Source organism: Eutrigla gurnardus, assembly GCF_963514095.1.
Source record: "Eutrigla gurnardus genome assembly, chromosome: 4".
Lineage (NCBI taxonomy): Eukaryota > Metazoa > Chordata > Actinopteri > Perciformes > Triglidae > Eutrigla > Eutrigla gurnardus.
In genome coordinates this window covers 17,209,238-17,237,076 of record NC_139918.1, presented here as the reverse complement: position 1 = coordinate 17,237,076, position 27,839 = coordinate 17,209,238, and the positions used below count along the sequence as shown (strand labels likewise).

Genomic DNA, 27,839 nt, shown 5'->3' with positions numbered 1-27,839 from the left:
CCTGTACAGTTGATGTTGATGACCGTTTCAAGTAAAGAGTAACACAATCAAGGAGCAAAATAAATACTATATATATATATATTAAAAAATCACATTGTGAATGCTCACAGACAGGTCATCTGAGAAACGCCGCACCACACAACCACGTTGTCAGATGTATGGCAGCAATCAAAGGCAATTGCGAGACACTATATATCATTATGTATTGCATTTTTAATACAATACGTGGGGACAGAAACAGCTCTGTTTAGCTCCATCTCACCTCAGAGAGTCTGCTTTATATCACTTCATTGTTTCTCATCATCAGCTGATTAAACTCTTTGAAACATATTCATGTTTATGTATGATGTCTAATATGTATGCAACATCATGGATCATGATATATATATATGTAAAATATCTGCCATAAGACTTAGTTTTGCTAGTTTGGGTTTTTCCGATATGCCTGTCAATTCCGATGTTAGAGTAGCTCTATTAACATTTATTAGTAATTTGTTAATAACAAGTGTTTTTTTTTTTATTAATAGATAATTACAATAAGTGCATTAAACAACCTGAACGCACAGGCTGAACTGGTTTGATCCGCTTTATTTCTGCAGATGAATTCCTCTTATATTTGGATGTGATTTCTTCTTTACGATAATTCTTTCACTTTGCACCAAAAAATAAATAAATAACTCAGTGAGAATCTGGAGCAATCTGGGCAAAAGCACTGGCCACTGAAACAAGGCTGATGCACCTGTAGTAACCAGAGACGCTGTGATGATGCCTTCTTAATGAGAAATAATGTATGTGTCTCATTAAAAAAAAAGGGTGCATGCAGTCTTTTTCCCCCTCTCTTTTGTTCTCCCCGACTTCTCTGTGTCCTTTGCCATTTGATATATTATGTAAACTTACAAACCTTGTACAAAAGTTGAAAAAAGTGGTTTAAAATGCATGGACATACACTGTTTGGAGTATTAGTGTCCAAACTTGGTGGGGGGGGAAGGGAAGCGGGAGGTTAGCTGTTTAATAACTGATACTGAAGTACAGTACAGTACATATATAGTAATTACTGTCTCTTTCTCACACACACACACAACTAACCTTCCCTCTCTCTTGTAGCCTCCGGTGAGGCAGTAAATGAAAGCCGATAGCCTGCTCCCCACTTAGCACTGCCTTGCACATTTTCAAGAGCAATTGACCCATTGTGTATCAAACTGTCCCAACTACTGGTTGTGAAGTTGCATTATGGGAAGTAATGAAATGCGTTTATACACTGTTTGTATTCCTACGGTGTCACTCAGGATCCAGCTTCCACACCAGAGGAACGGAGAGCAAGGGAAGGGAGTTTAAGCAAGCTGTGATTAAGGCAGTCTCATAAATATTGCAGAGAGGTTTTTGGCCCCTGGTTTGGAGATGCACTGCCACAACAGTCTTGAGATTCTCGCTCTTACTAAGGGCTGCTTCCTATCCCGACAGATTAAAGAGCGGACGGGCGGATGTGAATACCAATGGCAAAGAAAAATCTGAGTATGATGCCACAATGTTCGATCCGTGGAGGAAAAACAACATCGAGCAGTAATCCTCTTTGGAAGAAAAGGTCATATTTGGTTTGTGTATCAGTCCTCCACACATAATCATCTTTTACAGGGACCGTAAATGAAAAGAAAAAAAAAAGAAAAAAAAAAAGCACAGCTCAGAGCGATTTAATTAAGAAATGAAAGTAAAGTAGGAGCCTATATCTAATTTGTCCACTGGAGTTGGTGCTAGGGGCTTTTTAAGTGGCGTGCAGAGACGAGGATAGACAGAGGTCCCACTTACAGTAGCTTAACTCTGTCTCACTTAATTGAGTTCATTCCAAGATACAGAAAAAAGTCAAAGCGGATACATACATATTAGTTGGACACAGGAGATGTAGCTCCCTCACTGTCTCCAGTTGGGTTCTGCCGATCGTTTCGCTTCCTCGCAGCTTTGTTACGAGTTCAAGCTGCTTTAAATTCTGCCAACATGGCAATCCTTATGTACTGTACCCTTTACAGTGCTTCCAATTACTGTACTTAGGGCTTCAAGTAATAACTAGACGTTTTATCGGAGCTCCACACCCCTCTCTATACAGTGCGATAACAGTCCCTCAGACCCACTCTTGCATGGAGCGCTTGCAGTACAGTATGTGGCGCTGTGTGCTCTTCCTCCTGAACTGGAAAACGGTGTAGAGGAGGACCATCATGCACAGTGCCAGGACACAGGGGATAGCGATGGCCACTGCTTTCTCCGTGCCCCCCACGCTATCCAGTTTGATGACAACGTCCACGTCACCATTGTCGTAGTGGCGTTCCTCCGCCACCGGGGGGTTCCAGTCCCAGTCGGGGTCGGCAGGTAGACCGTCGCAACCCATGAAGTCCCTCAGGATGGACCTCGGGTAGCTAGGCTCCACACGAAGCAGCTGGTTGTTGAACTTCCAGTACTCCTTTCCTTTGTAAAAGTAGGTGAAGCCTGGAGGGAAAAACACAGCAAATTCACTTCTACATTCATTTTACAAAGAGCAACAATTGTGCAGTTGCGTGTTCCACCAGAGTATAACCAAATCAATGTGTGTTAATGTCTCAACAGACTCTTCATTTCAAAAGAAAAGAACGATTCTTTACCCACTGTGTTCTTTTGGATGCTTAGAAATCTTTTGTTGTGTCTAAAACGGTTTACAGAAAAAGTTGCAGATAATTTGTAGCACAACTCAAACAAATCATAGTTGGGAAAGTAAAAGTCTTTTCTAAAAGTAAAAGAAGAAAAACAAATTATTCCCAAATCAATGTTGTAGAACCATTAAGTTCTGCTGATCTGGACTGCTTGAGTTGTAGTTTTGGGGTGCAAAGATTTTTTCCATTCATTCATATTGATGGTGTATATATACATATACATATATATATATATATAAATGTGATCAGCTGATTATCAAAATAGTTAAATAGTTAATGTATTTACTCTTAATTGTTGCAGCTCTAGCGCAGTGTATCGAGTTTTCTTTTCAAAGAGTTCATAACTGTCCTTTTTTATTTACGAAGATGAAATATGTGGAAATGCTCGGACCTCTAAGAGTCCTTTAAGGCGTTGCACTCATCTTTTATAAATGTCCCTGGGTCTTGAAAAAAATGGTAAATGTGATGCCAGTGAGAAAAAACGACTTAGCTGCTATCTCACTGACTAATTACATGGTCCGAAAAGCTGCCATACCGTTGGCCTTATCTACAAAAGCCCCCTGTGGAGAGTCAGGGATGCCCTTCCAGATAGTGATGGGTTTGGGGTAACCTGGATCCATGGTCCTCATGTCCTCATTGTACCTCCAGTACCTGCAACGGGACAGACAGAAACACAGTATAGAGTCCGTCAGTGACACCTGACCCTGCAGTTACAGTGTGTTGGGTATCAATAGGAGGGAATGACACCTTCTTGTATTCAGAGTGATGAGAGTTTGATTAAACCAACAGCTGGTCTCAGTTACCGAATCTATCAGTGTTAAAGCACTAGATCTATAGAGACTTCTTGTAGGCCAACACCAGATGTTACTATCACCCACTGGTTCCCTCGATATTAAGCCAATGGGATTTTTTGAAATATTGCAGTATCTCTGTGCTTTATTATGCTTCCATGTTTGTTCAGCAAGATAATGTTCACAAATGGATTTTTGAAGTAAACCGAACTGCGGTCGAATGAGGGCAAGTATACACAACAAGGCTGTAAAGGCAGACTATCAGCGTGATGGGGTTTATAGTCTCAGTTAGCCACTTGTTAGCGACCCCCTTTAAAAGACACCTAAACACTAAATTCATCAGTGGGATCTTTCCTCACATCTTTTATATCATAGAACAAAACGTTAAAGTCTGTTATGTTTATGTTGACCACGAACTCCAACAATATGTTGAGGGGAGAACGGCTTCAAAAACAAGCTCATCTGATAGCAAAACGGCTCCATTTGCTATAAATATAACTTTGAAAAATTTAAACCCATCACTGTGATTCTGTGTACAGTATATGCTTATACTACATAAATTATAAATATATTCTCTAAATATGTAAAAAGCATTAGATTAAATTTCTAATATCTTTTCTTTAGTATTTTTGCCATATGCAGTGATGAATGATTATCCTTGTCCCTAGAGTCAAATCCCTTGGATGTCTATGCATACTTTGCCAATGAAGGTGATTGTCCAGTGTTAAGTCTCTATTGGGGCATGTGATGACACGTACGATATACAGTGGTACAAAATCTGTTAATACTGACAAGCAGAGCAAAGACGAGAGAAAAGTAAAGGAATAAAAGGTATAAGCATCCTAAATGAGATTCCTTTGACTGTTTTATGAACAGTTGTATATGTTGTATATTCTTGTTAATTAGTATCTGGTATGCACTGGGCCTGTCATAACTTTATTGCACTACTTCATGTGCAGAAGGTGAATTGAGAACAGAAGATGTCTTTTTCCTCCTGCAAAACAAAATATGACATGTGCTTCCATCAGCTAGCACCAAGCAATTCCAACCAATAATATAATGACATGCATTTATCAATCAATCTGCGACTGGCTCTGCACAGAGAAGGTTGTGAGCTAATCTTTCTTTGATCAAATCAAATACCTCCGTTATGTCCCGTCTGCCTTTCCTGTTTCACTTGCAAATATGTCACGGTGCAGAAGCCTCTCTAAGCTCGACTTTAAACAGCACACACATATTTTTATTGTTCATATAACTAGAAAATCCTACTAAGTTAAAGGATCAAATACAACATTCAGAACATTAATATAGCGGCAATCAACTATTTGCTATAAAGATAAAGTGGAATTAAATGCTCTCCCTCTGTGTGTGTTGTTATTTGAGCTTCTCCTTGCTTTGTTGGCATGTGTGCGTTTGATGCGTTTTGGTAAAAGTGATCGTGCCCTAATATGGCGGTTAGAGCTGGTAACGCCGTCCCAACCTACAGCGTTGTCACGGTAGCGTAAAGATGTAATATGTTGTTTTCCTAACCACAGCTTTTAACACCAGGAAGAAACACAATATCACAGTTGGAACAGCACTGGACTTCTGTGTTAGCGACGGTCTACTATTAGCAACTTACAGCCATACTTAAAAAAAAAAAACACATTAATCTGACCATTTAAAGATCTCCAACTGACTTGATTTACATGACCAGAGAAAGCAAACAGTTTATCACATATACTGTGTATCTGCCTGGCAAATGTGTTTCAGGGGTTGCTGTAATTGATCTGCTTTTCATACACTGGTGCCCACACGCATAAATCTTGCCACGCAGTGTTATTTATTTGAATTAGAACAAACACCACCCTGTCACACACACACACACACACACACACACACACACACACACACACACACACACACACACACACACACACACAGAGCGATGAAGTCATGGTTGAGACGATGGACAGAACGTCCTGTTTGTCATGATGTGCAGCAGCAGGTTGAGGGATGACAGTATCATGACAAAGCATTTTGTCAGCTTTCACCATTGGTCATCTGACCTCTTAGGATATGATTTATCATGACAGCTGAACAAACACGTGAGTCACACTGGCACACTCTCAAACTTTAAGACGGGACGCAGATAAACAACATGTTCTCAAATGAAGACTCACTGGTTTCAATTCACTTCCACCTGCAGGAAACTAACTACAAGTGGATAATATAAATACTTTACAGAAACTTAAACTCTGAAGTAACATAATCGTCATCACAAATGTGGCTCTTAACATTTTGTCAACGGGTTGAATGTCAATAAGCGACATTTTTCAACTGTTAAATAGACGAAATCGACGCGTGACAGTTTACAGAGCTTCAGAGATGGCAGATAATCTTTGCCAAAATTGAAGATGCACTGATCAATAAACCTGCACAATGATTAAATATTTCATGGGAAACGGGCCCAAAAATCATTAAATGTTCCGAGCATTGCATTGATAAAGAGGAACAGAAGGGAAGGAGCTGAAAAATACCTCATATTCCTATATTCTCTCTGTTACATCCACTCCTCACGTACTGTATCGTACTTGTATCTACAACAATTAACGTTCATCAACATCTCAGCCTTCGACGGTCCTCATAGTGGGCTTCTTTGTGTGTTTCCAGAGACTCCAGTCCTGCCCAAACGTTCACTTCATAACCGTGTTAGTAATGCTTCCACACAGACCTGTCTCCTTTGAAGAAATAGGTTTTGGCGACATCCTCCCACCAGACGGCTGTCTCGATGCTCTGAGTGGGCATGCCGCTCCCGAACAGCGAGATGTCCTGAGGGTACGAAGGCTGGAGAGTTGTGTCCTTGAAGACCCAGAAGCGGTTTCCTAAAATACACACACACACACACACACACACGCACACACACACACACACACACACACACACACACACACACACACACACACACACACACACACACACACACACACACACACACACACACACACACACACCAAGTTAGAAGGCTCTGGGACAAAGGCATTATCATAAAGATGACCTAAAAAAAATCACACCGGGCAAAACACTGTTGCCTCTCAGCTCATTCAAGCTGTTGTTTTTTCCCCCTCCCCCCCCCCCCCAGTGAGTCTATTAATTTCTACTTCCGACTTGTTGTTTTCAGTTTATCGAAGCTATTGTTGCATTTAATTCAGGTTTGATCATAAGTGCCACAGGCAGAGTGAGGAGAGCTGCGGTGGTGGTGTGCTTGCAGTAAGTAGCTAGACACTCACGCGCACACACACACACACACACAGACACACACACACGCCGTTAAGTCCCCTTGAGTGAATAAATAAAGCATGAGGCACTCTGATCCCACTGGGCGACAGATGTCATGTTAATCTGCCTGACGGACGGCTGGACTGGACCTGCACCCGCTCTGTTACCGTGCAGAACGCACAACGACCTCAAAGTCACCAGCTCCGTTGCTATATGATAAACGATGACTGTAACGAGTTTAACGGTTTAAATCGATAAAAAGAAGATTCCTGTGTGTTCAAAGAGATCAAGCCTTCACAAGCACATCTAGTGATGGTATGAAAGAAATGGGTTTTTCATTTGTCAGTTGTGACAATATTGTGGTATAGAATATAACTGCTGTATTTGTACCCAAGGATGAAGGGTTAAAGGATCATTTGTGTAATTTATTTTTCCTGCGTTTTGTGGATTAGCTTGATTTATTTTATGATTGCAAATTGAAACTGAGAAAAAAGAAGGTGCCATGTGGCTTTCTTTTTGTAAACAAGCAAAACTCCTGTTTACGAACAGCGTTTTCACCAAAATGGATTGCGTGTGTGACAAATGTGTTGAATGAATTTACACCCTTATAAAACATTTGCAAAACTGTGTTTTAAGAAAAAAAAATATCCTTTATGGTTAACATGCTTTTGTTGATGTAATGGTACATTTCTCGTGGCAGAAATTGGTTTCCCATAAGCTGCATTATGCTGGTATTGTTCTGTTCCTTTAATGTGTTACTAATCCTTAAATAAATAGAATAGAATCCAAAAATTACCTTTGAAAAAGACAAACTTCCCTTCGCTATTTTCATACACGGCATCGATTTTGGCGGGCAAGCCTTTCCAGAAGTAGTTGATCTGCATGGGGTAGCCAGGGACTACGGAGTTGTCCCGAACCCTCCAAAACCACTGGTCCTGTAGAAATAGATCAGTTACCATCATCATCCTCATCATCATCATCATCATCATACCAAACAGCTTTAAAAGCCATGTTCACTCAGGATGATGCTCTACTCTACCTTGAAGACAAAGAGCTCCTGCCGGAGGATGGCCAGGGTGTTGAAGCCTCCATCGCAGATGTTGGGTTTGGAGTTGGGGTTGGAGGGCTTGGCCCCCTGTGGAGGGCGATGGGGTCTGGCATGGCGGTCATGCTTACGGGGGTCTGAGGGAGGGTGGAAGCGAGGAGGCGGGGCCGTGGGTGGAGGCCTGGTCGGCTGCGGTGCTCTGTCTGGTGGGCCTAAAAAGACAAAAAGTTGATGTATTTGTAAGATTGAACCACATTATGGACTGTCCCTGAGACATTAAATAAGTTAAAGTTGGCACTGATGATTTGTTAGTTGACTCATGTTGCGTTGCTGTTGGCTGTCCTCCTTAACAGCTGACAAATGCTGCTTCCTGGCAATCAAACCCGACATGACTGGATCTTGCAGCAACATTTGTGACTAAATCATTGCAGGGCTTCACTGTTAATTTTATAATATAGCTTCAAAAACCTGTTGGAACTATATAGTACATGTTTGACATTGCTGGAGGTTTCTAACTGCTGTACTTGAACTCACAGGGAAGAGTTGTCTGTCTTTGTTCAACAATCACAAAGAGAGAGACTAACGTATGAAACCGAAGCTCACCGTAGATTTTCTGGATGCCCTGTAGGTCATCGTGAGGTAGTTTGAAGTTCTCCGTGTCCATGTACTGGTAGAAAGGAGCCATGATGGCGGTGGGGTCGTTGGAGTGTTCCAGACCGAGGGCGTGGCCCAGCTCGTGCACCGCAACCAAGAACAGGTCGTTACCTAGAGAGGGAAGGAGGGAGGGAGGGAGGGCATGGTTCATGCTTTTCTTTTTTATTATATTTATAGACAAACCATTTAACACACAATTGACAAATAACCGGTTGGTTAATCAACAGTGAAAATCATTGCAGCTCTCTGGTGCCGACGTTGCTCCCTCTGTGCTAATGTGGTGCAAGTAAAGATTTCTGTAGGTGAATTGGTAGGGAGCTTTTGTTTGGGGTTTTTTTTTTTTGCTCCACAGGAGAAGATACTCCACATGTGAGCCACAGAGAGCAGAGGGACACACAGTCACGTTGCTGCCCATGGCAACAGAGTGAAAATACAAACATCCACATAATGCACCTGAACACATATAAATGTCGGCATGGCACAAGTAAACATGGTGGGTCTAGGTCATATCACATTCAATCCCACCAATGAAAAAAAAAAAAGAAACATGCCACAGTCTATGGTCAGCACTCAGCTCCGAGTGTCAACCTGATTTAGAAAGAAGTACACCATTTACGTACAGCTTGTGACTGAAGCTGTCCCCAGGAGATTGTTGCCCTTTAAAACATGATATCCACTCCTGCCAGCAGCGCTGCACAGACCAACCACTGACCCTCAGCCAGCAGCTAAAAGGTTGATCTTCCCCTCCCCCTTTTATCTAACACACCCAGCCTCTACGACCAAAACCAAAAATGTCCCGTAAAGCCTCCCAGGAGACAGTTCGGAGCGACCATTAGCACACATGTCAACATGCAACATTTACAATTACACCGCTGTGAAAGCCCATTAAAGGTTGCAAGCCTCTCAGACACATAAGCAGAGACAGGAGCTTTTCAGAATCTGCCTCAGCACTCCACATGGATAACTACGGGACACTGTGCAAGGGTGAACATGAATTTGACTTTAGAGTCTGAGACAATTACCATTGGAGTATGAGAACAAAGGAGCGAGGAGGGGAGTTGATGGCTGGCAAGCAGTTTCCCAGAACACACACAATGCGAGCTGTTAGCCTCCTCTTCTACTAATGGGAGGACAGCATGTTGGCGTATGGCACATGGGTACTAGGGAAGCAGTCTGGCGCCTTGTAGGTAGGGTAATTAAAGTGTGTGTGGATGCTGGACTGAGAGAGGCTTTAGTATCTTATCTCCCTCCCTAGGATGCTGCACCCAGCATCCACATTGGCATCACAGGGTATGTGCACCACTATATTTTATAATCCACGCATAATCCATAGTAAAAATAGCCTAAGTTCATCGAGCAAAACATTATCCAAAATAACATAGCATATCTCAGGAAAAAATAAGCCAATTTTACATCACATAAGATAAAACACAACGCAACCCGTTAAAGGGGAGCTTTATCTTGTCGCTGTCGCCCCAGGGCTTGCTCACAGGGAAATGTTGGGTCTCTGTAAATTATAAACACGATTAGCTCTATGTGAAAAGGCTCTCAAGATCATTTCTGTTATGATGTTATGCAATATCATTATCTGCATTGCCATAACATAACATGACGTAACTCATAATATCCTAACCTACCTATCACAAACATTACCCATAACATAAGAAAAAAATAACATAACATGAAATAACATAACAAACCATAACATAACAATATAACCCATACTAATGAACCTAATACAACCATATTAATAATTTAACACAACAGAATAACGTAACGTAACGTAACGTAACGTAACGTAACGTAACCCACTCAAAATAGCCTATGATAAAGCTGAAGTTATTTCCAGCGTTTTACCATCTGAAATAGCTAGTTAAATCCAGCAGCGGGCAGTGGAGGCGCTGCAGAGCGGAGAAACAACAACAACATCGCTTCGAGGGAGCGTAGAATGAGACGGCAACGGAAAGCAGCCAGCTAAAAGCAGAACGGAAATGAACCAAGCACAGTAAAACGTATGAACTCAACATAAAATTAAGTTTGAATGTTCCTCTGAACCAACTCTGTCGCAAAATGGGTTACAAGGACTGGCCGAAGTTCTGCTGAAGATTTAATGTTTGTGTGTTGATTCTCATCTAAGTGTGGTTGTGTTTATCACTCTGTGCTAGCTAACATAGCTAAAACAGCTAACTTATCCTGTTACATAGAATGATAAAAACTCCATGAAGTAATTCATGTCATTAAACTGTGTTTTCCTGATAAGATCTTTACTAATAACTAGTTGTAATAAACTAAAGCGTTATTGGAAGGACTTAAGGAACATGCCGATAATGCTCCTGCGGTGATGTTAGCGCCAGTGTTTTACACCTGGGGCACATTGAATGTATAGTGATTCCGAAAGAAATGTAAATTAATACGTTTTTTTTTATTTTTTTTTTATAATATTAGTTGTTGCTCTGGCAATATTTTCATGACCAAGAAAATACATGTTGCTCTGCTTTTGCAGGTTGTCGTTTTGTAAGAGACTCTTCTTTGGGCGAACTGCTGATGGACATACTCCAGACCAGCTGAGGACTGGATGACAGAACAGCCAAGAAATGTCTCAGCCAGTGATTCACTCAACAATCTTCATCACATCATACAGATAAGCCTTGCAATAGCTCACACACACACACACACACACACACACACACACACACACACACACACACAAAAACACATTACTCGGGTAGACGAACATTGATCTGATATGATTTGCTCAGAACTCCTAATTGTTTATTTTGATTATTTTTCTCCTGAATTGGGTGAAGGGGCAAATAAAAACACAACTCAGTTCCACAACTTAAAGGACAGCAAATGGGGAGAAAGAACAGAGAACTGTACTATGTTGTGTGCTACTGTTAAATAAATGCTGGCTATATGTTCTGAGTAATTAGGGAGGTGTGCCGCTGTTTTTATTCCTCTCCTCCCTGAAAAGTAGCTGGGTTAAGCACTATAATATATATATACACACACATATAATCACTCCATTGTGTGCTTAGGAAGTGCTTCCAATGACATAACATCATATGTGTATCACATTATTTTCACATTTTGAAATAGTCTTGAGCTAAATTCACTATAAACAGAATAGCCACAATCATGTGCCAACAACCAGTGTCTTAAAATAGCATAGCTTTCTATCATCTGAAGAGCTTACAATGCCAAAAAGAATTGTGACAGTTGGGGTGATGCGTCTTTACAGAGCGCAGCCTGATCAAAGACATCGCTGCATTCTTTGTTTTTGGATACGCATCCCTCATACCCAATCCTGTGATACCACCTCTGTTATATTTCCCTCCTCCCAAGCCATCTGTATTTCCAGTTTTTGCTTATCATCAGTTCTTATCCGTCTTTCCTCATGACCGCTCTATTTTTCTGTTTCCGAATGCTTTCTCATTCCTTCCACAACCCTTTACTTGTTTGTATACAAACATTCTGCGTTAAACGACCCGTCTTCCTCTACCTTCTTTCCTTTACACCCACTTTTTCCTTTCACTTACCATCATGGTTGGGGTTGCCCAGGGTCCAGGGCTCATCTGAGTCAAAGTGTGTGTCCCCTCCTATGCCTGGGCCAGGAAAATAGGCATGGGCTAGAAATCCCCCCTCCCCGTCGAACGGGGAGCTGTCACCGTGAAAACCCGAAGCGAAGATGATGGTGATGTCCACGTCACGCCTGCCAGTCTCCAGTGCGCTGTATGGAACGGCCTCAAAGCGCAGGGGAGTCACACCCTGCCACACGTCAAACGCCCGCCGGATGGCATCGTGAGTCTCTCGGGCGCCCACCTTCGGTGTGACATTTTTTATGCTGTGGGAAGAAAGAAAGCAAACCGGTAGAAGCGGCTGCGGGGCAAGAACATGCTCTGCAGGCTGTAGTTTACAGACTGTGGTCATATAGATGCACAAAGGGCAGCAATCCATCATTGTTTTAAACTACGGGGAACAAAACATTCAGCAGAAGTGAAAATAAAATATATACTGCATCATCCCTGTTCCTCCTCATCCCATTAATTTTGAGTGAACATTTTTTACTTTCCAAAATGAGAAGACGCTAAAAAAAAAAAGTTGCACTTGACACAACTACTTAAAGCCCGGCAGCTTTTACTGAACTTTTAACACAGCAGTCGTTATCAGTCCCTCGCAGGCAGAGAGGAATGGGAAATCTTCTCCCTCTCTCTCCACTCATTTTCGTGAATAAAGTGCAGACAGCAGCAGCAGCAGCAGCACTGGCTCAGCACTGATTGACATTCCATTAGGAGAGGTGGCTCATCAATTCAAATTCGTTGAGGAAGGAAGGATTTGAATAAATTGACAGTGTTATCGTCTGTTACTGCTGTAACCTGTCAATTTGCAGTTGTGCCAGGGACCCGTTTATCAGTTCTCCTCAGAACCTATTAAAAGCTGGAGCTTAATCAGGCGAGATAAGACGAGAGTTGGAATATTTCTGCTGAGATTATGGACAATTTACACTCAGGATTTTTCAAACAATATTATGAGGGAGAGGAAAAGCCTTCGATGTCCGTGCCGCTCAGCTGAAACGATGTGTTTTGTTTCACGAAAAAGAATAAATGTTGCCAGCGAGCTATTTATAAACTGGAAAGTAAACACACTCACAGCACACATGGGCTAATTGATGTGTGAATCCGAATGTGTGATGTCGACGATATTTTTGTGTGCCCCCACACCCGTGACGTACTTGCGCCGTCTCTATGACAACACGGAGCATGTGATCCCAGGTGGTTAAAGAGGAGGAGATGAAAGACAGAGGAGAGCTGAGAAAATGAAACCATCTGAAAAACCCACAATAAAGCGCTGCTTGGGCTCAATGGTCACTATGACAACTGCTTCCACTATCGCTCACCTGTAGGTGATGTGTGTACGCTGCCACTTCTGTCCCGTCAGCGCATATCTCCGCTTCCGTGACCTCGCAGCGCTTTTAAAATTGTCCGGCACACCGCAGCGAGGCTTCTGCATCCAACTTAAAGGAGAGACGAGACGAGATTGCAGGTTTGCTCAAGAAAAGTTTGGGAGACAAAAAGACACCGTTGCAAAAATCAACACGACGCACCGAAGTGAACTGGGGAGTTCGCTTCCTGACACAATCACAGCAACAACATACGGAGGTGTTGTCGCAAAAACACAACTAAAACTACTCCAAAGTACATTCATCGATTCAAGTGGAGGATTAAATTCTCAATGAGGGCAGAGGGGAAATCGAGTTTCATGTTTTTCTCATTCATAACAGATTATCACAAGCACAGAACACACACACACACACACACACACACAGTGTAATACATAGGCGAAACATTAATTCTCACCTCAGCGTGATATCACTGCATCATCATGCAAAATGAGAAGAAGGAAAAGTGTTAAAAACTTCACCTGAGGTGGAGGTGATGGGGAGAGGGGGGAGGGGTGAAATGAACATCTCTATTTCTGTCCTTCACTAATTCATTGACATATCTCGATAGCATGAATGAGGGGGAGAAATTTGCATTAACGTGACATCGGTGGCCCGGCGAGAGTGCGTGTGCACCTCGGCTCGTGTGTTTGCACAAGCACCTGTGTGTATACTCACCCCTTGGTTTTCTCATCCAGCGTCCCTGTGACATTGAGGCCGTAGACGCGCTGCATGGCAGCAATGGCTGAGTGCATGGTTTGGGCCGAGCGCAGGACAGACATTCCCGGTTCTGTGTGGGGAAGGTAGCCATACCTCTGTAGCCATCCCTGCCAGTGGGGAGAAGGAGAAAACATTTGGACCTTCATATCGTGGCTATTTGAAGACTTTCACTGGCCTTTATTAGCAAAACACGGAGACATGGAGATGACCTGTGAGAAAGATCCTGAACTGAAATCACACCCAGGACGTTGTACATTGTCACTTCGCAGGTTCGTTGGGCTAATAAATGAGTTAATCATATACTAGAATGTCCATGTATCAACCCGAGCTGTCTAAAGTGAAAGGCCATAAAAGAAAGACTTCCCATTTTGCTGCAGCTGTGAATCTCCTTCATTTTGTGTTTGATTAGATTTGGTCCCGCATGTAACCGTTTCAATATATTCACTTTTACAGCGTCCGCATTTCACTTAATGCTGGGAGTTTGGAGCACCTTGCTCAACAAAGACAACCCCACCGGTAGCTGTTTAATGAGGGCTAAGCATTATTTGTTTAGCTACCCTACCCAGTTTCCTTTTCCATAAGTGGCCAATCCCATCATAAAAATCAATGTGGCTGCATTCACTGCATGTCACAAAAGGCTTTGAGGCGGTGCAACAACACTTTTTTTCAAGAGAAGACACTGAGAATGAGCTGCTGTGGTTGTATCTATATTTAACACCAGCTTTAATGAAGGACTGCACAGCATGTGCGTGTAAAGAGTCTATTGTTTGCAGAAACTAGGGTTGAAACGTGCTCGTGTATATTTGCTCCGAGGCTCCCTGGAGACAAGCAACTGTTTGCAGTCAAATCCCTTCTTTTGACCTTAGTCAGTGTTTGTGTCTTGCGGCTGCCGGATCGGCGTACATGTGCAGTGCTGTGGCCCTGCCTCCTCTTGCCCTACAAAGCCCGGAGTGCGGCTTGATACGGAGGAGAGGCAAAAAAACACATCATCCAGGGGTCACTGCCAGACTCGATCCAGAAGCAGCGAGGCCACGAGGTGGCCCGAGCACATCCACAGCTGTCCACGCCAACCAGCTGCCTCCCCATCACCACGCAGCCCATGAGATCGGCTCCATCCAGCTAATCTGACTAGCTGTATCCGTCCATCCCTCCCCCTTTCTGCCTCTATCCTTTCTGCTGAGCTAAACACCTTGTTTATCCTTCTCTCTCTCTCTCTCTCCTGTGGGCGTGTTTTCTGTGTGTTGTGTTTGTGGAAAAAAAGGGCACAGATCTCAGAGAGATAGCGGGCATAGGCTATATATCAGCCAGCCATAAAATTGAATAATGGTGTGTTTGTGTGAGTGTCAGCCACAGCGTTTAATTTATTCTGAGATGGGGAGATTGAGGTGAGGGTGAAAAATGACAATCAAATGTATAAGGTACCAAAAGGAGGGAGGGAAAAACGATGCAGCCCCGTGTCTGCGAAATGTGTGAATCTCCTCCAACACCGCGATGCTGCCAGAGCATGTCTGACTTCACGTCGGCCTGTCACAGCGACATCAGCGGGAGCATCACGCGGTGGGACATCGGAAACACACCGCTCGTATCTGGGCTGCACATTTAGGATGAGCGGGCTCGCGGACCGCAGCGTCATAAAACCAGCATCCTTCTGATTCAATGCAAATGGGGATGCGCGATAGGTTTCGTGCTGACGGGGTTACAATGTATCCATGTTCTCCATGATTGTGCTCACGGAGTCGACACATATAGATATTATATATATATATATATATATAGGCTATATATATGATGCTTTCACGCCGAGGCACGATGAGGATGATTTATGATAAGCAGAGACGGAAGGCCATTTATCTTACCTCAACACTGAACTGATGATCCTCCTCTCCGGACACAGCACACGAAATCCAGAGCGAAAAAAGCCAGCAGAACGCCGCCGCGTAAAAGCAATCCGATGGTTTTCTTTTACTGGAGGATACTAAGGTCATAATGACCTGTTTTTCCCGAGTGTTTATTAGAAGAAGCCGCCCGTCTTGCTTTGGCTCTTGTGTTTAAATGAAAATCATCGGGCGAGCTGTCAAGGCAGATTGAGATGAAGAGAGAAAAGGCCCCCCCGTGTTATTATTTTTTTTTTTTTGTTGATGTTGTTGTAAAAAAAAAAATCCCGACGGTGGCGTAAGATGTTGCGATGTCAAGCAGAGATAACGCGGCATGTTAGACCCGCTGCCCTCGCCATTCTTATTTACATCAGGGACTACATCTATCCAGCAGCATCAATGGCAATGTACAGTACCCAGTCTGCGCAGGATAGGCTCCCTCCCGACTCCACGCCTGCGCTTTGATTTCTCGCACCGCGCAGCGCCGCTTGGCAGCATCATGAGAGCTGCCCTAGTGATGAAATGCCATTCCTCACAACCGCCTGCGCGTTTGACTTTCTTTTTTTTTTTTTTTTTCTCCCCCTTTTTTTTCTCCTTTTTTTTTTTTTTTTTTTTTTTTACATCACAAAACGCCGCGTCTGTGTGCGGTTTGAAGCACGCGTGCGGTCAGGTGGTGTGGTGTTACATTCCTGATGTTGGCCTAGAATCAGATTATAGACGGATGTAGCCATTCCTCTGCTGCTGCCTTTATAAGACGTAACATGATCTCCATGCGCACTGGAGGGGAATAACAGCGTTGTAATATGCAATAAAGAAAATATAGCCCTGCTGATCATTTATGCATGTTTCAATCATCTGATGGCCACCACGTGTACACTTAGACATGGAGACAAAAATTGGCCATTTGTGCAGTTATGCTCCCTTATAATAAAATATCTGTCCACCAGTTCACCAATGTGTTGTTTTCTAGGCCGAAGACCCAGAATCGGACACATTTGTAGCTACCTTATATAGAGCTCTTTATATAGAGCTCTTTATATAGAGCTGTAGGAGCCCAGATAAGCTTCAACTACCTGCCTCAAGCGGACGAGCCACAAGATGGCGCTGTTTCATTGAGGAACATGGCCGTGAGCTGTTTGCTTGCAAAACCTCAGAGGGCACAGGACACACTGCAAACCTGGATCCACCCCCACAGCAGCTAACGAGCCGAGAAATTGATCTGACATTGATTTCATTTGACAGACCGAAAAAGCATAATGGAAAGGAATGAGGAAGTGGCTCGTGACATCTTGAATTTTATTGTATTTTTAAGGCAATACATAATTTAAAAAAGTAGCATCTCCGCTGTTTCTTCCTGACTCTGGATCGTGCCCTCAAAACATCGCTGCAGAGACATGTACATTCTGGCTGATTACATCCATGATCTTGTTCTATCAATCACTCGTAGGAGAGAGACAGAGAGTTGGAGCGATTATCATCTGCCGAGCCGACACATTTGTGGCTTGGCAGTTTTTCTGTGACCGCGCTCCAGTGCAAAATCTGCTGCAGCCAGTCTGCTGGCGGACATCTTCCTATCCCTTTTATTCACACTTGTGATGGATGACTCAGAGATTCCTGTAGTCAGGGACACTTTCTCACCACCGAGTTGAATGGATTCGAAGGGCCGTGCCACCCCTTTACCGGAAAAGCGTGGCACCAGCTGTTGGAATTTGGACCCTCGACCTCACCCCAACTGGTGCCACAGTCGGCACCAAACCACTCCAGCAAACTCTGGTGATCACACCCCCATCAAGCCTAAGGAGAGATCAGAGATGTCACCTTCATGAGACTGAACCCTCCCGACCTTGATGCTGGATTGGTATTCTTTGCAAGAACATCGTTAAAAAAAGAAAAGAAAAAAGAAACATGTTTTCCACACACATTTTCTCCACATGAGCAGGAGCCCAAAAAACCTTCAGGGTACCTGCATGAGAACCCAGTGGCCCCTTAAAAAAAAGGTTCAGATTTTTGTAAATACTAATGAATCCACGTTATGGATACCATTATTATTATTACATGCAGGTAGGCCACACACATTACATTAAAAAGCCCCAACATGATTGCTAAATTAGCTTATAAAGCTGAGGAACAGATTCCCATTACTCATACGTGTGGAGAAGGTGCTCTGTGTTATGAAACAGGATGTGACTGGTTGAGGAGTTGAGAAAGGGATTCCTATTGGATTAGAACAGGTTCATTCATTTACTTGGAGGTGTTTACTGTGTAACCCAATGGGCTGCCATGGAGACCACATGCTCTAGCAAGTGAAGATGGCTCGGAGCCAAAGACCGGGGGCCTCTTCAGGAAATAGTAAAGCAGAGCAATAAGATATGCACACCGTCCTTCATAGGCAGAGACAGCCAAGTGTGCGTTTGTGTGTGTGTGTACTCGCTATCACAAAACAACCCATCCATACATTCAAATGTTTGCCTTTTACTGATAGAGTTCAGTGGAGGGAGAGTTTCCTTTAGAGGGGGCAGATGGTGAGATACAAGGTAATCTCACTGGCTTCACTAATTAAACCTAATTACTTGGTACTTGAGAGTTTGTTCTGATCGCCGGAGGCTTTTCAGCCGTTCACTGTTGAAAACAGGATTTAGAAAGCTATTATTTAAGCTTTTATGGATTCAGTCACACGTAATCCATCTCTTACCTCACATGTCAGAGATGTGGCAGCCGTGACAAGATGAGATTTACAGTAAAGACATCTAAAATTAAACTTTTTTTTTAATATACTGTGACATTACTTTCGGAAGCAAAATTCACTCGATATAACAGTTTGAAAGTGAAATCATTCTTCTAGACTTTGGATTTGTACTTTTTGTTCCTCTGGGCAACTTTTCAAATGAATTGCGAAACATAACACTGAATTATAAGACGCACATTTGCATTTGTTAGGATCAATTTGGATTCAAAAAGTGAGTTATATGCTGCATGTTTCTCTTGTGTTTTCTCCTTTCTGTGGAGCTATTCAGGTGTGAGACAATGCATTTATTAAAAAGTATTGGATTTAAGCTGCAAACACAAATGAAACAATCTATTCATAATTGTTATTATCACATACGATTATTCAAGCCCATTTTGGATATCTCATAACTCTTTTGTGATATACGACTGTGATGTTTGTTTGGGTCGATGCAGCAAATGTTGAGAGAATCCTGGGCGATCCATGTGCTCATCTCCACTTCCTGCAAGACGCTCACAAATGGCCCAGCTCTATGTCGGGTTACTTCCCTGTGCGTGTCTTTTGTTTTTCTGTCCTGAGATGTTGCTGGTCCATCTGGGCCCTGTCATGCGGATCAGACTTCAGACCTTCAGGACAGTGAGACATCCCCCCCGCTCACAACACGCATTAACCTTTCTGCCTCACTGAACCACTTAATAAGACTCCCTGTGTAAACATCATCCTCTTACAATTCTTATATCCTTTGGATTTTTCTGTACCTGAAAGAACTCAGATATGAGCTGCATTCCTTAGCGCATACGGCTAATCCAGAATGTCCCTTCAGGTCCTGAATACCAGCACTTCCTGAACAAAAGGAAAATGTGAGAATCGTGCAAGGTGGGACATGTATTTACTTTGCCAGGCTAGTAGCTGTCATCTCTCCTCTCTTTCTCTCTCCCTCTCTTTCTTTTTATTACTCCCCCTATTGAATCCCCAGTGGTTTGGCCATTACTCTATGTTTGTTTAATGTTTCTGCTTGGCCGACAGACAGCTCGAGTGTGAGGCTCTGGATGGATGGCTTTATGAAACGCTGTAACAACCGGGATGTCTTCCTTTCTTACATGGGAACATTTCAAAATTGAGATCAGCGGTGTAGAAATCGAGAAGCCAAGATAACATTTTTTTTCCTTCTAAAGAGCCTCCATTGTGGCTTGACAAACCTTGGCTCCAAACACATTTAAAACCAATCCCTGACTTATATCAAAAAAATAAATAAATAAACAAAAACGACACATATGACCCTGAAGAGGAGCAGAGTTTTGATTTTAGTAGAACCTCAACATTTGACCACTCTTTATCCTCTTTATGAGACTTATACTGAAGTGCAGCCTTAAGTTCCCACTTCCTCCCCCCCGAGTTACCAAAATGACAAAGCCATGGATTTATTTTTCAGTCCCCACATCCACAGCACACTGCTGTGAAACGTTAGCCTCACATTAGGTAATTTCTCCTCGAGGAAAATGGTCATAATTTCACCCAACACAATAACCTCTTGCTCCACCGGCACAACCGAAGACGATTTGCTGAGCCATTAGGCCGCGGTAATGAAATAAACACCAGTGTGAGGAATGATTTCTATCACTCCCGTCCCCGCAGAGTCTGATGTACAACAACAAACACGTTCAAGCAGCTCGACATGTGATGAGGCTCCCTCTCCAGTCAGACGGCCGCTCTGTCAACCGTCTAGACGCTGTGTCCATTCAACCTCTGTATGATGTTGGGAGTTTTCTTTCATACACGCGTCAACAAATAAATAAGGGCTGTTTTTAGGATGCCAGACCTTCACTGAAACCTCTCGAAGTCAGCTTTGATGTGTGTTTTGTGTATGTAAGGGTGTACAAATCCAACAAAAAACAAACATGTATGTGTTAAAAGTTACAGTCATCGGTGTCATCCGTAGAGCTTCATCTCTGATAATGCTGTTTCTCCGGGCCTGTACTTGAAGAGTCTTCACAGAGCATCATTGTCTGAGTAACATCAAAAAGGCTTTTTTCCTACAGCAGACATTTCAACATGACAAAGCAGACTTAATAATACTATTAAAAAACGACTCCACTCTATTTGCCTGTTTCAGGGTCCTGATGTTGTGCATGCTCACTGGCTAAATGACTTAGTGGGCATTTAATGGAACGGAGCCATCGTAAATGATATTAGTTAAACTGCTTCTCCTGCAATGACAAGTCAGAATGTCCTGGGCGATAAAAAGGTCTATGCATTCCTAGTTATGGAAATGAATCAAAACATGTTTTCATGGTTTAGTTTTCCTTTTTATATGCTAAAGGGGCAACGTCACATCAAAAGCCTAACTCCCTATAGAAATACAATCAGAGCATTATTCCCGGGGCCACTTTAATGCGTCTTTTTAACTGCATAATAAGTTGTGTTTTTAAAAGCAAATTCATGTTAATGAGTCCATTAATAACTCATGACATGCGGTTTCAAACCCCCAAATCGCTGCATGTTAGTACTTGACTGATATATGTTTGAGGTAGCAGAGAGAGACTCTCCATTCGTGGTTTGTCCACCAGAGAAATCAGATTTTTTAAATCACTCAGTTCTTATCTTGGTCATAATTTAATAGATTCATGACCAAATTTATCTCAAAATCTTTGTGTTTATGTGAAATAAACTATAAATATCAGATTTTGGAACTCATAATAGGGCCAGAATCTTCTAGAATAATATGTTATCTCTCAATAAAAAGCATTACTGGTAGGCTATTGGAATAAATAAACAATATTTATGAAATAACATGGTTGAGTGAATTAAATACTTGACAAATGAGAAAGTCTTTTCTTATTTAATTAATATCGTCTATGCAAAAATAATCAGATTTAGTATCTGCTTGTTAGTATCAATTTAGACAACACATTATGCTTCAGATATCTCGATATTTGGATATTATTTCATCCCGATTCCGTTCCACCGAAAGACGAATTAAATAATTATAGGCTACCTGTGCTTTTTTTAATTGCAAATGACGTGTACTTTTCCACATTTCCCAAAACCAGTGACACCACATACGTGTTACTTTCCGAAGCTCATCCAGCGTGACTCCACTTACCTGAGCGGCGCGCGAGGCGCATCTATCCTCCCTCTTGCTGACGTCAGAGCAGCCACTAGTCTGTCCTCGTTGCACGAGCTCGGACTGCTGGAGATATCTGCGAGGAGGAGGAGCTGTCAAAGTTTGAGTTTCCCAGAGAAGGAAAAGACTTTTACTTAACGAGAGAGAAACACACACTCACACACACAACAACCTTGAGACTTTTTCGAGCTGCGATAAAGCGGAATATCGCGTGTTGTTGGCATGGAGTGACGCCGCCTCACCGGGAGCTTCAAAAACCACCATGGCAAACCGTTTGGTTGAGTGGATCAGCCTCACCTCTCTGCTCTGCTTGGGCTGCTGTGTTCTGGCGGAAAGGAAAGGTATGTCTGGGGGAGCTATTACGACATGGACGTGGCTTGTAACGCCAAGGCGAGCTTTCGCTTTATTCTCGGCTCTGCTCGCCTTTTTCTCTCCATAAATCATTACTCGCAGAAATCACATTCGCGGAGCCGCAGAGAAACTTGACCCAGCATGGGAGAAAAGTTTCTCAGCGTCTTCGCTGTTCAGCCGGCGACCTGCTGGGAAAAGTTACAGGCGGGAGTTCAGCGTTCAGTATCAACGCGGCAGAGGTATTCACGTGTGTGTGATGCCAGAAACTTCTTTATTGTCCATTTAGAAAAGTGCGCAAATACGCATCTCCGCCTCATCCCGTTGGAAATGACCGTGACCCGAGTGCGCAAACCACCGTTGATGCGGCTCCCGGGAGTGGATGTGGATTGCGCAATCTACTTTATTTCCTAGCCCTCTGTTACTCCTGTTCATTTGTAATAGTTTGGATCTGTCTCTGTGTGAGCGTCGTTCTTTACGCAGCGTTCTGACCTATTTGTAGACAAAAATAGAATACAAAATGAGGACGATGCTGTCACCTTGAAACACACTCAAAGCTCTTTGATGCTTCCACTACCTATTGCAATAAAATAGCTCTTTCCTCAGCTGTTTATATAATACATCTCATTCTACCTGCCCAAAGAGCCTGGGAAAGTGTGGAACGGAGCGAGGCTTGTGTTGGTGCTTTGCATCGGCCCTGAAGTAAAGGTCACACAATTCTTATTTCGTTTAATGACACAGCCGTGTTTTGACTGTTACTTCAACGCCTCCTTACTATCTTGTCTCTTTCTTTTAGTAGCTGAAATGTGCAAATGGAGAGCCACTGTAGGCCGAGGTGATATTTTGACACAGATTTGGCTGAAAAACAAGCACAGGGAAGTATCTCATTGAGTTAAGTGTTAGATTGTGAGATTAATACATTCCACATGTTGTCGGAGTGATTCAGACCCCGTAGAGGCCAGATGCCGGGGGAGAAAGTGACCAGAAGTATCACTTGAATCCCTTCTGACTTTAACTTCCTTCTCTCATGAATCATCATTGTCCACACTCGTTGTTCCTCCTTATAAGCAGATAAGCGGCGTCGTGTCCGGTGCCAGCAGCGCACGTGCAAGTTGCATCTTTCCCGTCTGCTCCAACAAGTAACAGCCAGTGCCGGTTTTTCAGAGGAACCATAACAAATCAAAAATGTTTGTGAGCCAAAAAGACAGAGTTCCTAAATATTTCTGGGCTTCTAAACAAACTAGACGGCGCACATGTCATGCTGCGGTGCAAGTCTCCCACCGTAAACAAGGCTTTTCTAATATTCTATAGAACACAGAAGATTAGAAATGAACAGCTGTAATGATAGTTATGCTATGCATTACAATCTGCTTTAATTACTGCTCATTTCCGCTTCGCCATATGGTCTGACAGTTTTCGTTGTTGTTGTTGTCTTTTTTTGTTTTTGGGCCAGAGGCTAAGACAGATGTTTCTATGTGTCACACCATGTTTTCCTAGAACACGGTGTCCATTATAGTCAAAACATGATCTGAAAAAGATGTCAAACTCCAATTATGTTCTAATGTTCTAAAACTCCAGACTGAAACAGTCAAAAAACAAATGCTTGATCGTTTTACATCTTGATAAACACCAGTAACGCATGCATTTGTGTTAAAGAAGGGAGCTGGAGTGTGCCACGACGTGGTCATGGGGTTGTGCCATCCAGTGTGCCCTTGGTTTATCCATTAACTGAAAATAAAACTGAGTCTATTCCTCAATAACTGCACCATCATACCGCTGAAAAAGTCTCCATTACAAGGATGGACTTTTAGTTATCAGCTTCTTTACAATCAAGGTTTTCTTACTTCTGTAGGTTTTCTTGCTCCTTTTCCCCAGAAGTTCCCGTTTCACTGAATTAAGACTTCGGAAAGAATTGCCCAAATAGTTGTTAAACCCTTTTATTTTGAAAATCTTTTCCTGTAAAGGGTAGAATTCTAAAGGGTTGCTGGACTGTCTGTGTGTATCAGTTGCAAGTCCACCTACATTATTTATGAACATCGTTTCTTTCTTGAAATGTAGAGTAATTAAAATGATACAATACACGAGGTGCTATACTGTAACATTGACCAAACAAAGTATCTTCAAAATATCAAAACAAAAATAATGAAAAGCAGTCTTGTTGGAAGCTCAGTGACGTTGCATTTCTGAGATAATCCTACGGGGGTGAAAAGGTTTTCTAAGCCTTAAGAACGGAGGATAATTTTCTCAGCCCACAAAGGAGCATGTAATCCCTCGATTCATTCTAAAATCACCAAACCGGGAGATAACGTGATTTTTTTTCAGGGATGGACGACTGTTGGATCTATATTAGTCGTGTCTGTCTGTGTTGCCAGGAAGCAAGGAAGAACATCTGGTCAGCTGTTTACACTGAGGAGAAGTGGCAAAACATTTGCAAGCTAAGAGAAAGTTAATATTGATGGCGAACACGAGTGAAAAAGGAACCGTTGTGGTGCTTATTGTTCTATGTTGGGGTGTTCTCTCTTTGTGTGGTAGATCTGTCGCGGTCAGGAAACTTGACAGGTGTAGAAATAAGTGGGACGTTTTGGCAGTAATCAGCTGTAACCCGGTGATATCAAATGTGTCTTTTGACAATCAGAGATGAATGCCCGAAGGCACGGAATGATAATCATGATTCTTTACCACACGGTCTTTTAGCCGACCCCTAGCTGCAGTCCTGTTATGGGGAGGACATGGAGGCCTTTCGGGAAATAAATGAGCTGATGCGCCTCCCACAGGAAGCCCACCTGACAGTCGTCTGCTCAGCGACAGCCTGTCAGGGAGTCAGACAGGACTCGCTGAATAATAGAAAAGCACGCTGGCACGCTCACTTTATTAACTGTCATCATCTGCGGGGAGGTTGTAAATAATGCCCACAGCTTCACCCAGCAGCCCGCCACAACTAATAACCACAGTGATTTATTTCCCTGACGACATGCTAAATGCTCTCGCAATCAATTGGACTCCTTCTGTTTATGACTGCAGTTGTAGTTGGACAGTTTATTGATTTCCCCCAAAAACAGTAGATTTTTTTAATTAATAGTTTACAGGAATGGATTAACTCAATGCTTTCGCTCATTTGCAAAGTCATGTGCGATCTCAGTGTATATGCCCTTTAGTGATGCTGGATTTTACAGGGACTGTGGTAAATGCAAATGCAGATCCCTCTGTTCTGACTGTGTGAAAAGTCAACTTTCTTTACTCAAATGTTTTGCATATGGCGGTGGGTTCTTTTGTACTATGGCAGTTACATCACCCAGTAACAAGCTTTATTGGATCCGGTGTCATTATATGTGTCATATCGCCAGATCCCTGCCAATACACAGCCCCACTGAAGAGGTGTTTGTTTTATTACACTCTTTAATATATTCCTTCTACCTTTCAATGTTGCTTTTGAGAGCTGCCAAAGCACAGATAGAGCTATGAGGTGAGCTGAGAGTCCCTCTAACTGAGCTCTGACTTAACCTGTTAAAGATCAAACTAATCTCAGGGGCATGTCAACAGCTAAATCCCTAATCCTTGATTCAAGCCTCCCTCGGCTCTCTTTGGGCACATGATAAACCGCTTAAATATCAATATGCTTTTTCAGAGTTAATGGGTTATACAGGTTCTGGACAGAATAAGATTGGAAGATTATATTTATATCTATATATATTTATATAAAGTGAAGTCCAGCGCCTTCGTTCCTGCATTTAAATGCGCTTGCACACCTGCAAAAGTTGAGCTGAATCATGACAAAATCCCACTCCTGCAGTGCATTTCAGCGTCCTGAGTAAGTGCTTTTCCCTCTGTGTTGTGTAAGGATCTAACAAGCCAGCTTTCCTCATCAGTCATCGATTTTTTTCTTCCTCCATCACTTTCAGAAAAAAACGTGCCTTTTCTTTTCATTAGAGCCCACTTTCTTGGACTAGATGGATGTCTGTAGTGAAATATAGGTTATGATCCTGTGTAATCCTAGAGGCTCGAGTCTGCGTTTCAGGGTCCATGAGTGGCCCTGGTGCTACTGCGTCTCTGCTGGTTCTCTGATGACCTTCCCAGACTTCCATCTGCTGCAGCCATTGTTGGAAATATTGCTTTTTGGTGCAGGCCGTGGGACCTGGAGGATCATTTCTTGCCGCCCTCCCTCCCTCCCAGCTTTGATAAACTCCACCGTGTCTGAGTGGTAGAGATTTTGGAGCTGCTAGTGAGGTGAAGGATTCTGGTTTCACTCTGGGACAATAGTTCCTCTGTGGAAGGCAGGTTATCTGGCAGCACTGATACATTTGTACAGCAACAGAGAGGCTAGACGTGCATGTCATGAGTGAAGCGGCTTTTGTTCTTCTTCTTACTTTTTAACTTTGATGCATCTGAATACAATGAATCTGTTGTGTAAGGTGTTAAAATCAAGTAGTTGTTACAGTTCTGTTACCGTTAATTATGTGTCTGGTTCCACTTCTTTTCCGTCTAAACAAACCACAATAAATAACGTTTTATCTATTGTTCTCACGTCTGCCAAAAGCTCTTCTGTTTGTCTCTTATTCAAAGTCAACCGGTGTTGACCGTGTTGCAGCTGCTAAAATCCATTCTGTAGTTTGTATACATCCACTGAGAAACCAGCGTGGAATAAGTGAGTGAATGTGGTTACTCATTGAGCTGATTTGCGTCCTTTGTTTGTACGTGGTAACAAAGTGATCCGCTGCATTTATGGCCTTTCCATGATCCTCTGGCTGTGCATGGAGCCTCCAGTGGAAAGAGACCCAGGAATTCAGGTTGGAAAAAAAGGGCCTTCCGCTATCTTCCCATCTCATCACATACAGTGTCGTGTTAAAAGGGGAAAGAGGCCGCCGCTCCAAATGAGTTATTAAGCCTGTCTTTGTATGTCTATCTCCTACAGGGTAAGTGAGTGGATGTTGAGGATTGCTCACGATTCTGTGGGATGTCCTTCCTTTGCCTTATGTGGCAATATTTAAATCCCCGATTAATGAAAAGATGACCTTATTTTTGGAAATCGATGACTCATACTTCTGACCTGAAATTGACTTGTCTGTGACTGTTGGTCACCTGATAAAACAAGCTTGAGAAAATGGCAACACAAATGTATTAGGTTCTTTTTTATTGAGTAAACAATAATTCAAGAAAATCATTTGCAGGTAGGTCAGAACCCAAATGCATACAGTATATTAAGCATCCTCTAAGAAACATATTTATGCATCCGCTCATGTTATTATTTATATGTATTTAATGTGTTTGCAGCATAAGTTTTAGTTCACAGTGGAGTGGAAACCACAGAAAACAGTGTGGGAACAAATGCATGACTTACTTTGAGGGTTCAACGCAGGGGTTAAAATAAAGAAAATAATGTTCTCCTTTGGTTGGCTGCTTGGTTGGTATTTGCACACCCTTAAATGTATTCCACCTGCAGCAAGTAAAACATTTCTTACCAATCAATTTCTGTTGTGAATGAATTACTTGTTTTTTCGTGTTTGACAAAGCAGTTTTCGAATGTGTCCCGTCAGGCTCGGACTGCTGAAACAGTAAGTCGGCTCAACTCGTGTGAAAGTAAAGTTGGAAAGTGGGCACCAAACATCTTTCCATCCTGGAGGCTTTTAGCTTGGATGAAAACCATCGCTCATGGCCGATCGAGAGAAATGATCAGCCCAGAAAGGCCGGG

The 27,839-nt window shown here is 42.7% G+C and overlaps 2 protein-coding genes across 3 annotated transcripts in view; one reads left to right on the top strand and one right to left on the bottom strand.

Annotated features, from left to right (window-relative positions):
- Nucleotides 1–103: 103 nt before the first annotated feature.
- Nucleotides 104–16,470, bottom strand: mmp16b (matrix metallopeptidase 16b (membrane-inserted)). Of its 2 annotated transcripts, XM_084008576.1 has the most exons (11): nt 15,939–16,469; nt 14,041–14,189; nt 13,781–13,795; nt 13,321–13,437; nt 11,963–12,267; nt 8,373–8,534; nt 7,764–7,981; nt 7,521–7,659; nt 6,180–6,330; nt 3,211–3,326; nt 104–2,475 (listed from the first exon to the last, which is right to left on the bottom strand). In XM_084008576.1, exons 1-11 carry the CDS (start codon nt 16,065–16,067, stop codon nt 2,114–2,116), a joined length of 1,863 nt encoding a protein of 620 aa, XP_083864702.1. In that variant the 5' UTR covers nt 16,068–16,469; the 3' UTR covers nt 104–2,113. The 2 variants fall into 2 exon arrangements, with proteins under 2 accessions (XP_083864702.1, XP_083864703.1); XM_084008577.1 differs by lacking the exon at nt 13,781–13,795 and having other exon boundaries at nt 15,939–16,470.
- Nucleotides 16,471–22,052: 5,582 nt separating this feature from the next.
- egfra (epidermal growth factor receptor a (erythroblastic leukemia viral (v-erb-b) oncogene homolog, avian)) overlaps nt 22,053–27,839 on the top strand; it is a 35,255-nt gene continuing 29,468 nt past the window's right edge. The window contains exon 1 of the mRNA XM_084008570.1: nt 22,053–22,146. Coding sequence (XP_083864696.1) covers nt 22,068–22,146 — 79 coding nt within the window. The 5' untranslated portion in view covers nt 22,053–22,067. The remainder of the gene's footprint in view (nt 22,147–27,839) is intronic.

Bases quoted from the DNA above. Each gene is read 5' to 3' on its own strand.
- mmp16b (XM_084008576.1), bottom strand. From the start codon at position 16,067: ATGACCTTAGTATCCTCCAGTAAAAGAAAACCATCGGATTGCTTTTAC. The intron at 6,331-7,520 runs GTAATTTTTGGA...TGTGTATTTTAG, and splicing joins GAAGTTTGTCTTTTTCAAAG to GAAACCGCTTCTGGGTCTTC. The intron at 2,476-3,210 runs GTATGGCAGCTT...TTTTCCCTCCAG, and splicing joins TTTTGTAGATAAGGCCAACG to GCTTCACCTACTTTTACAAA.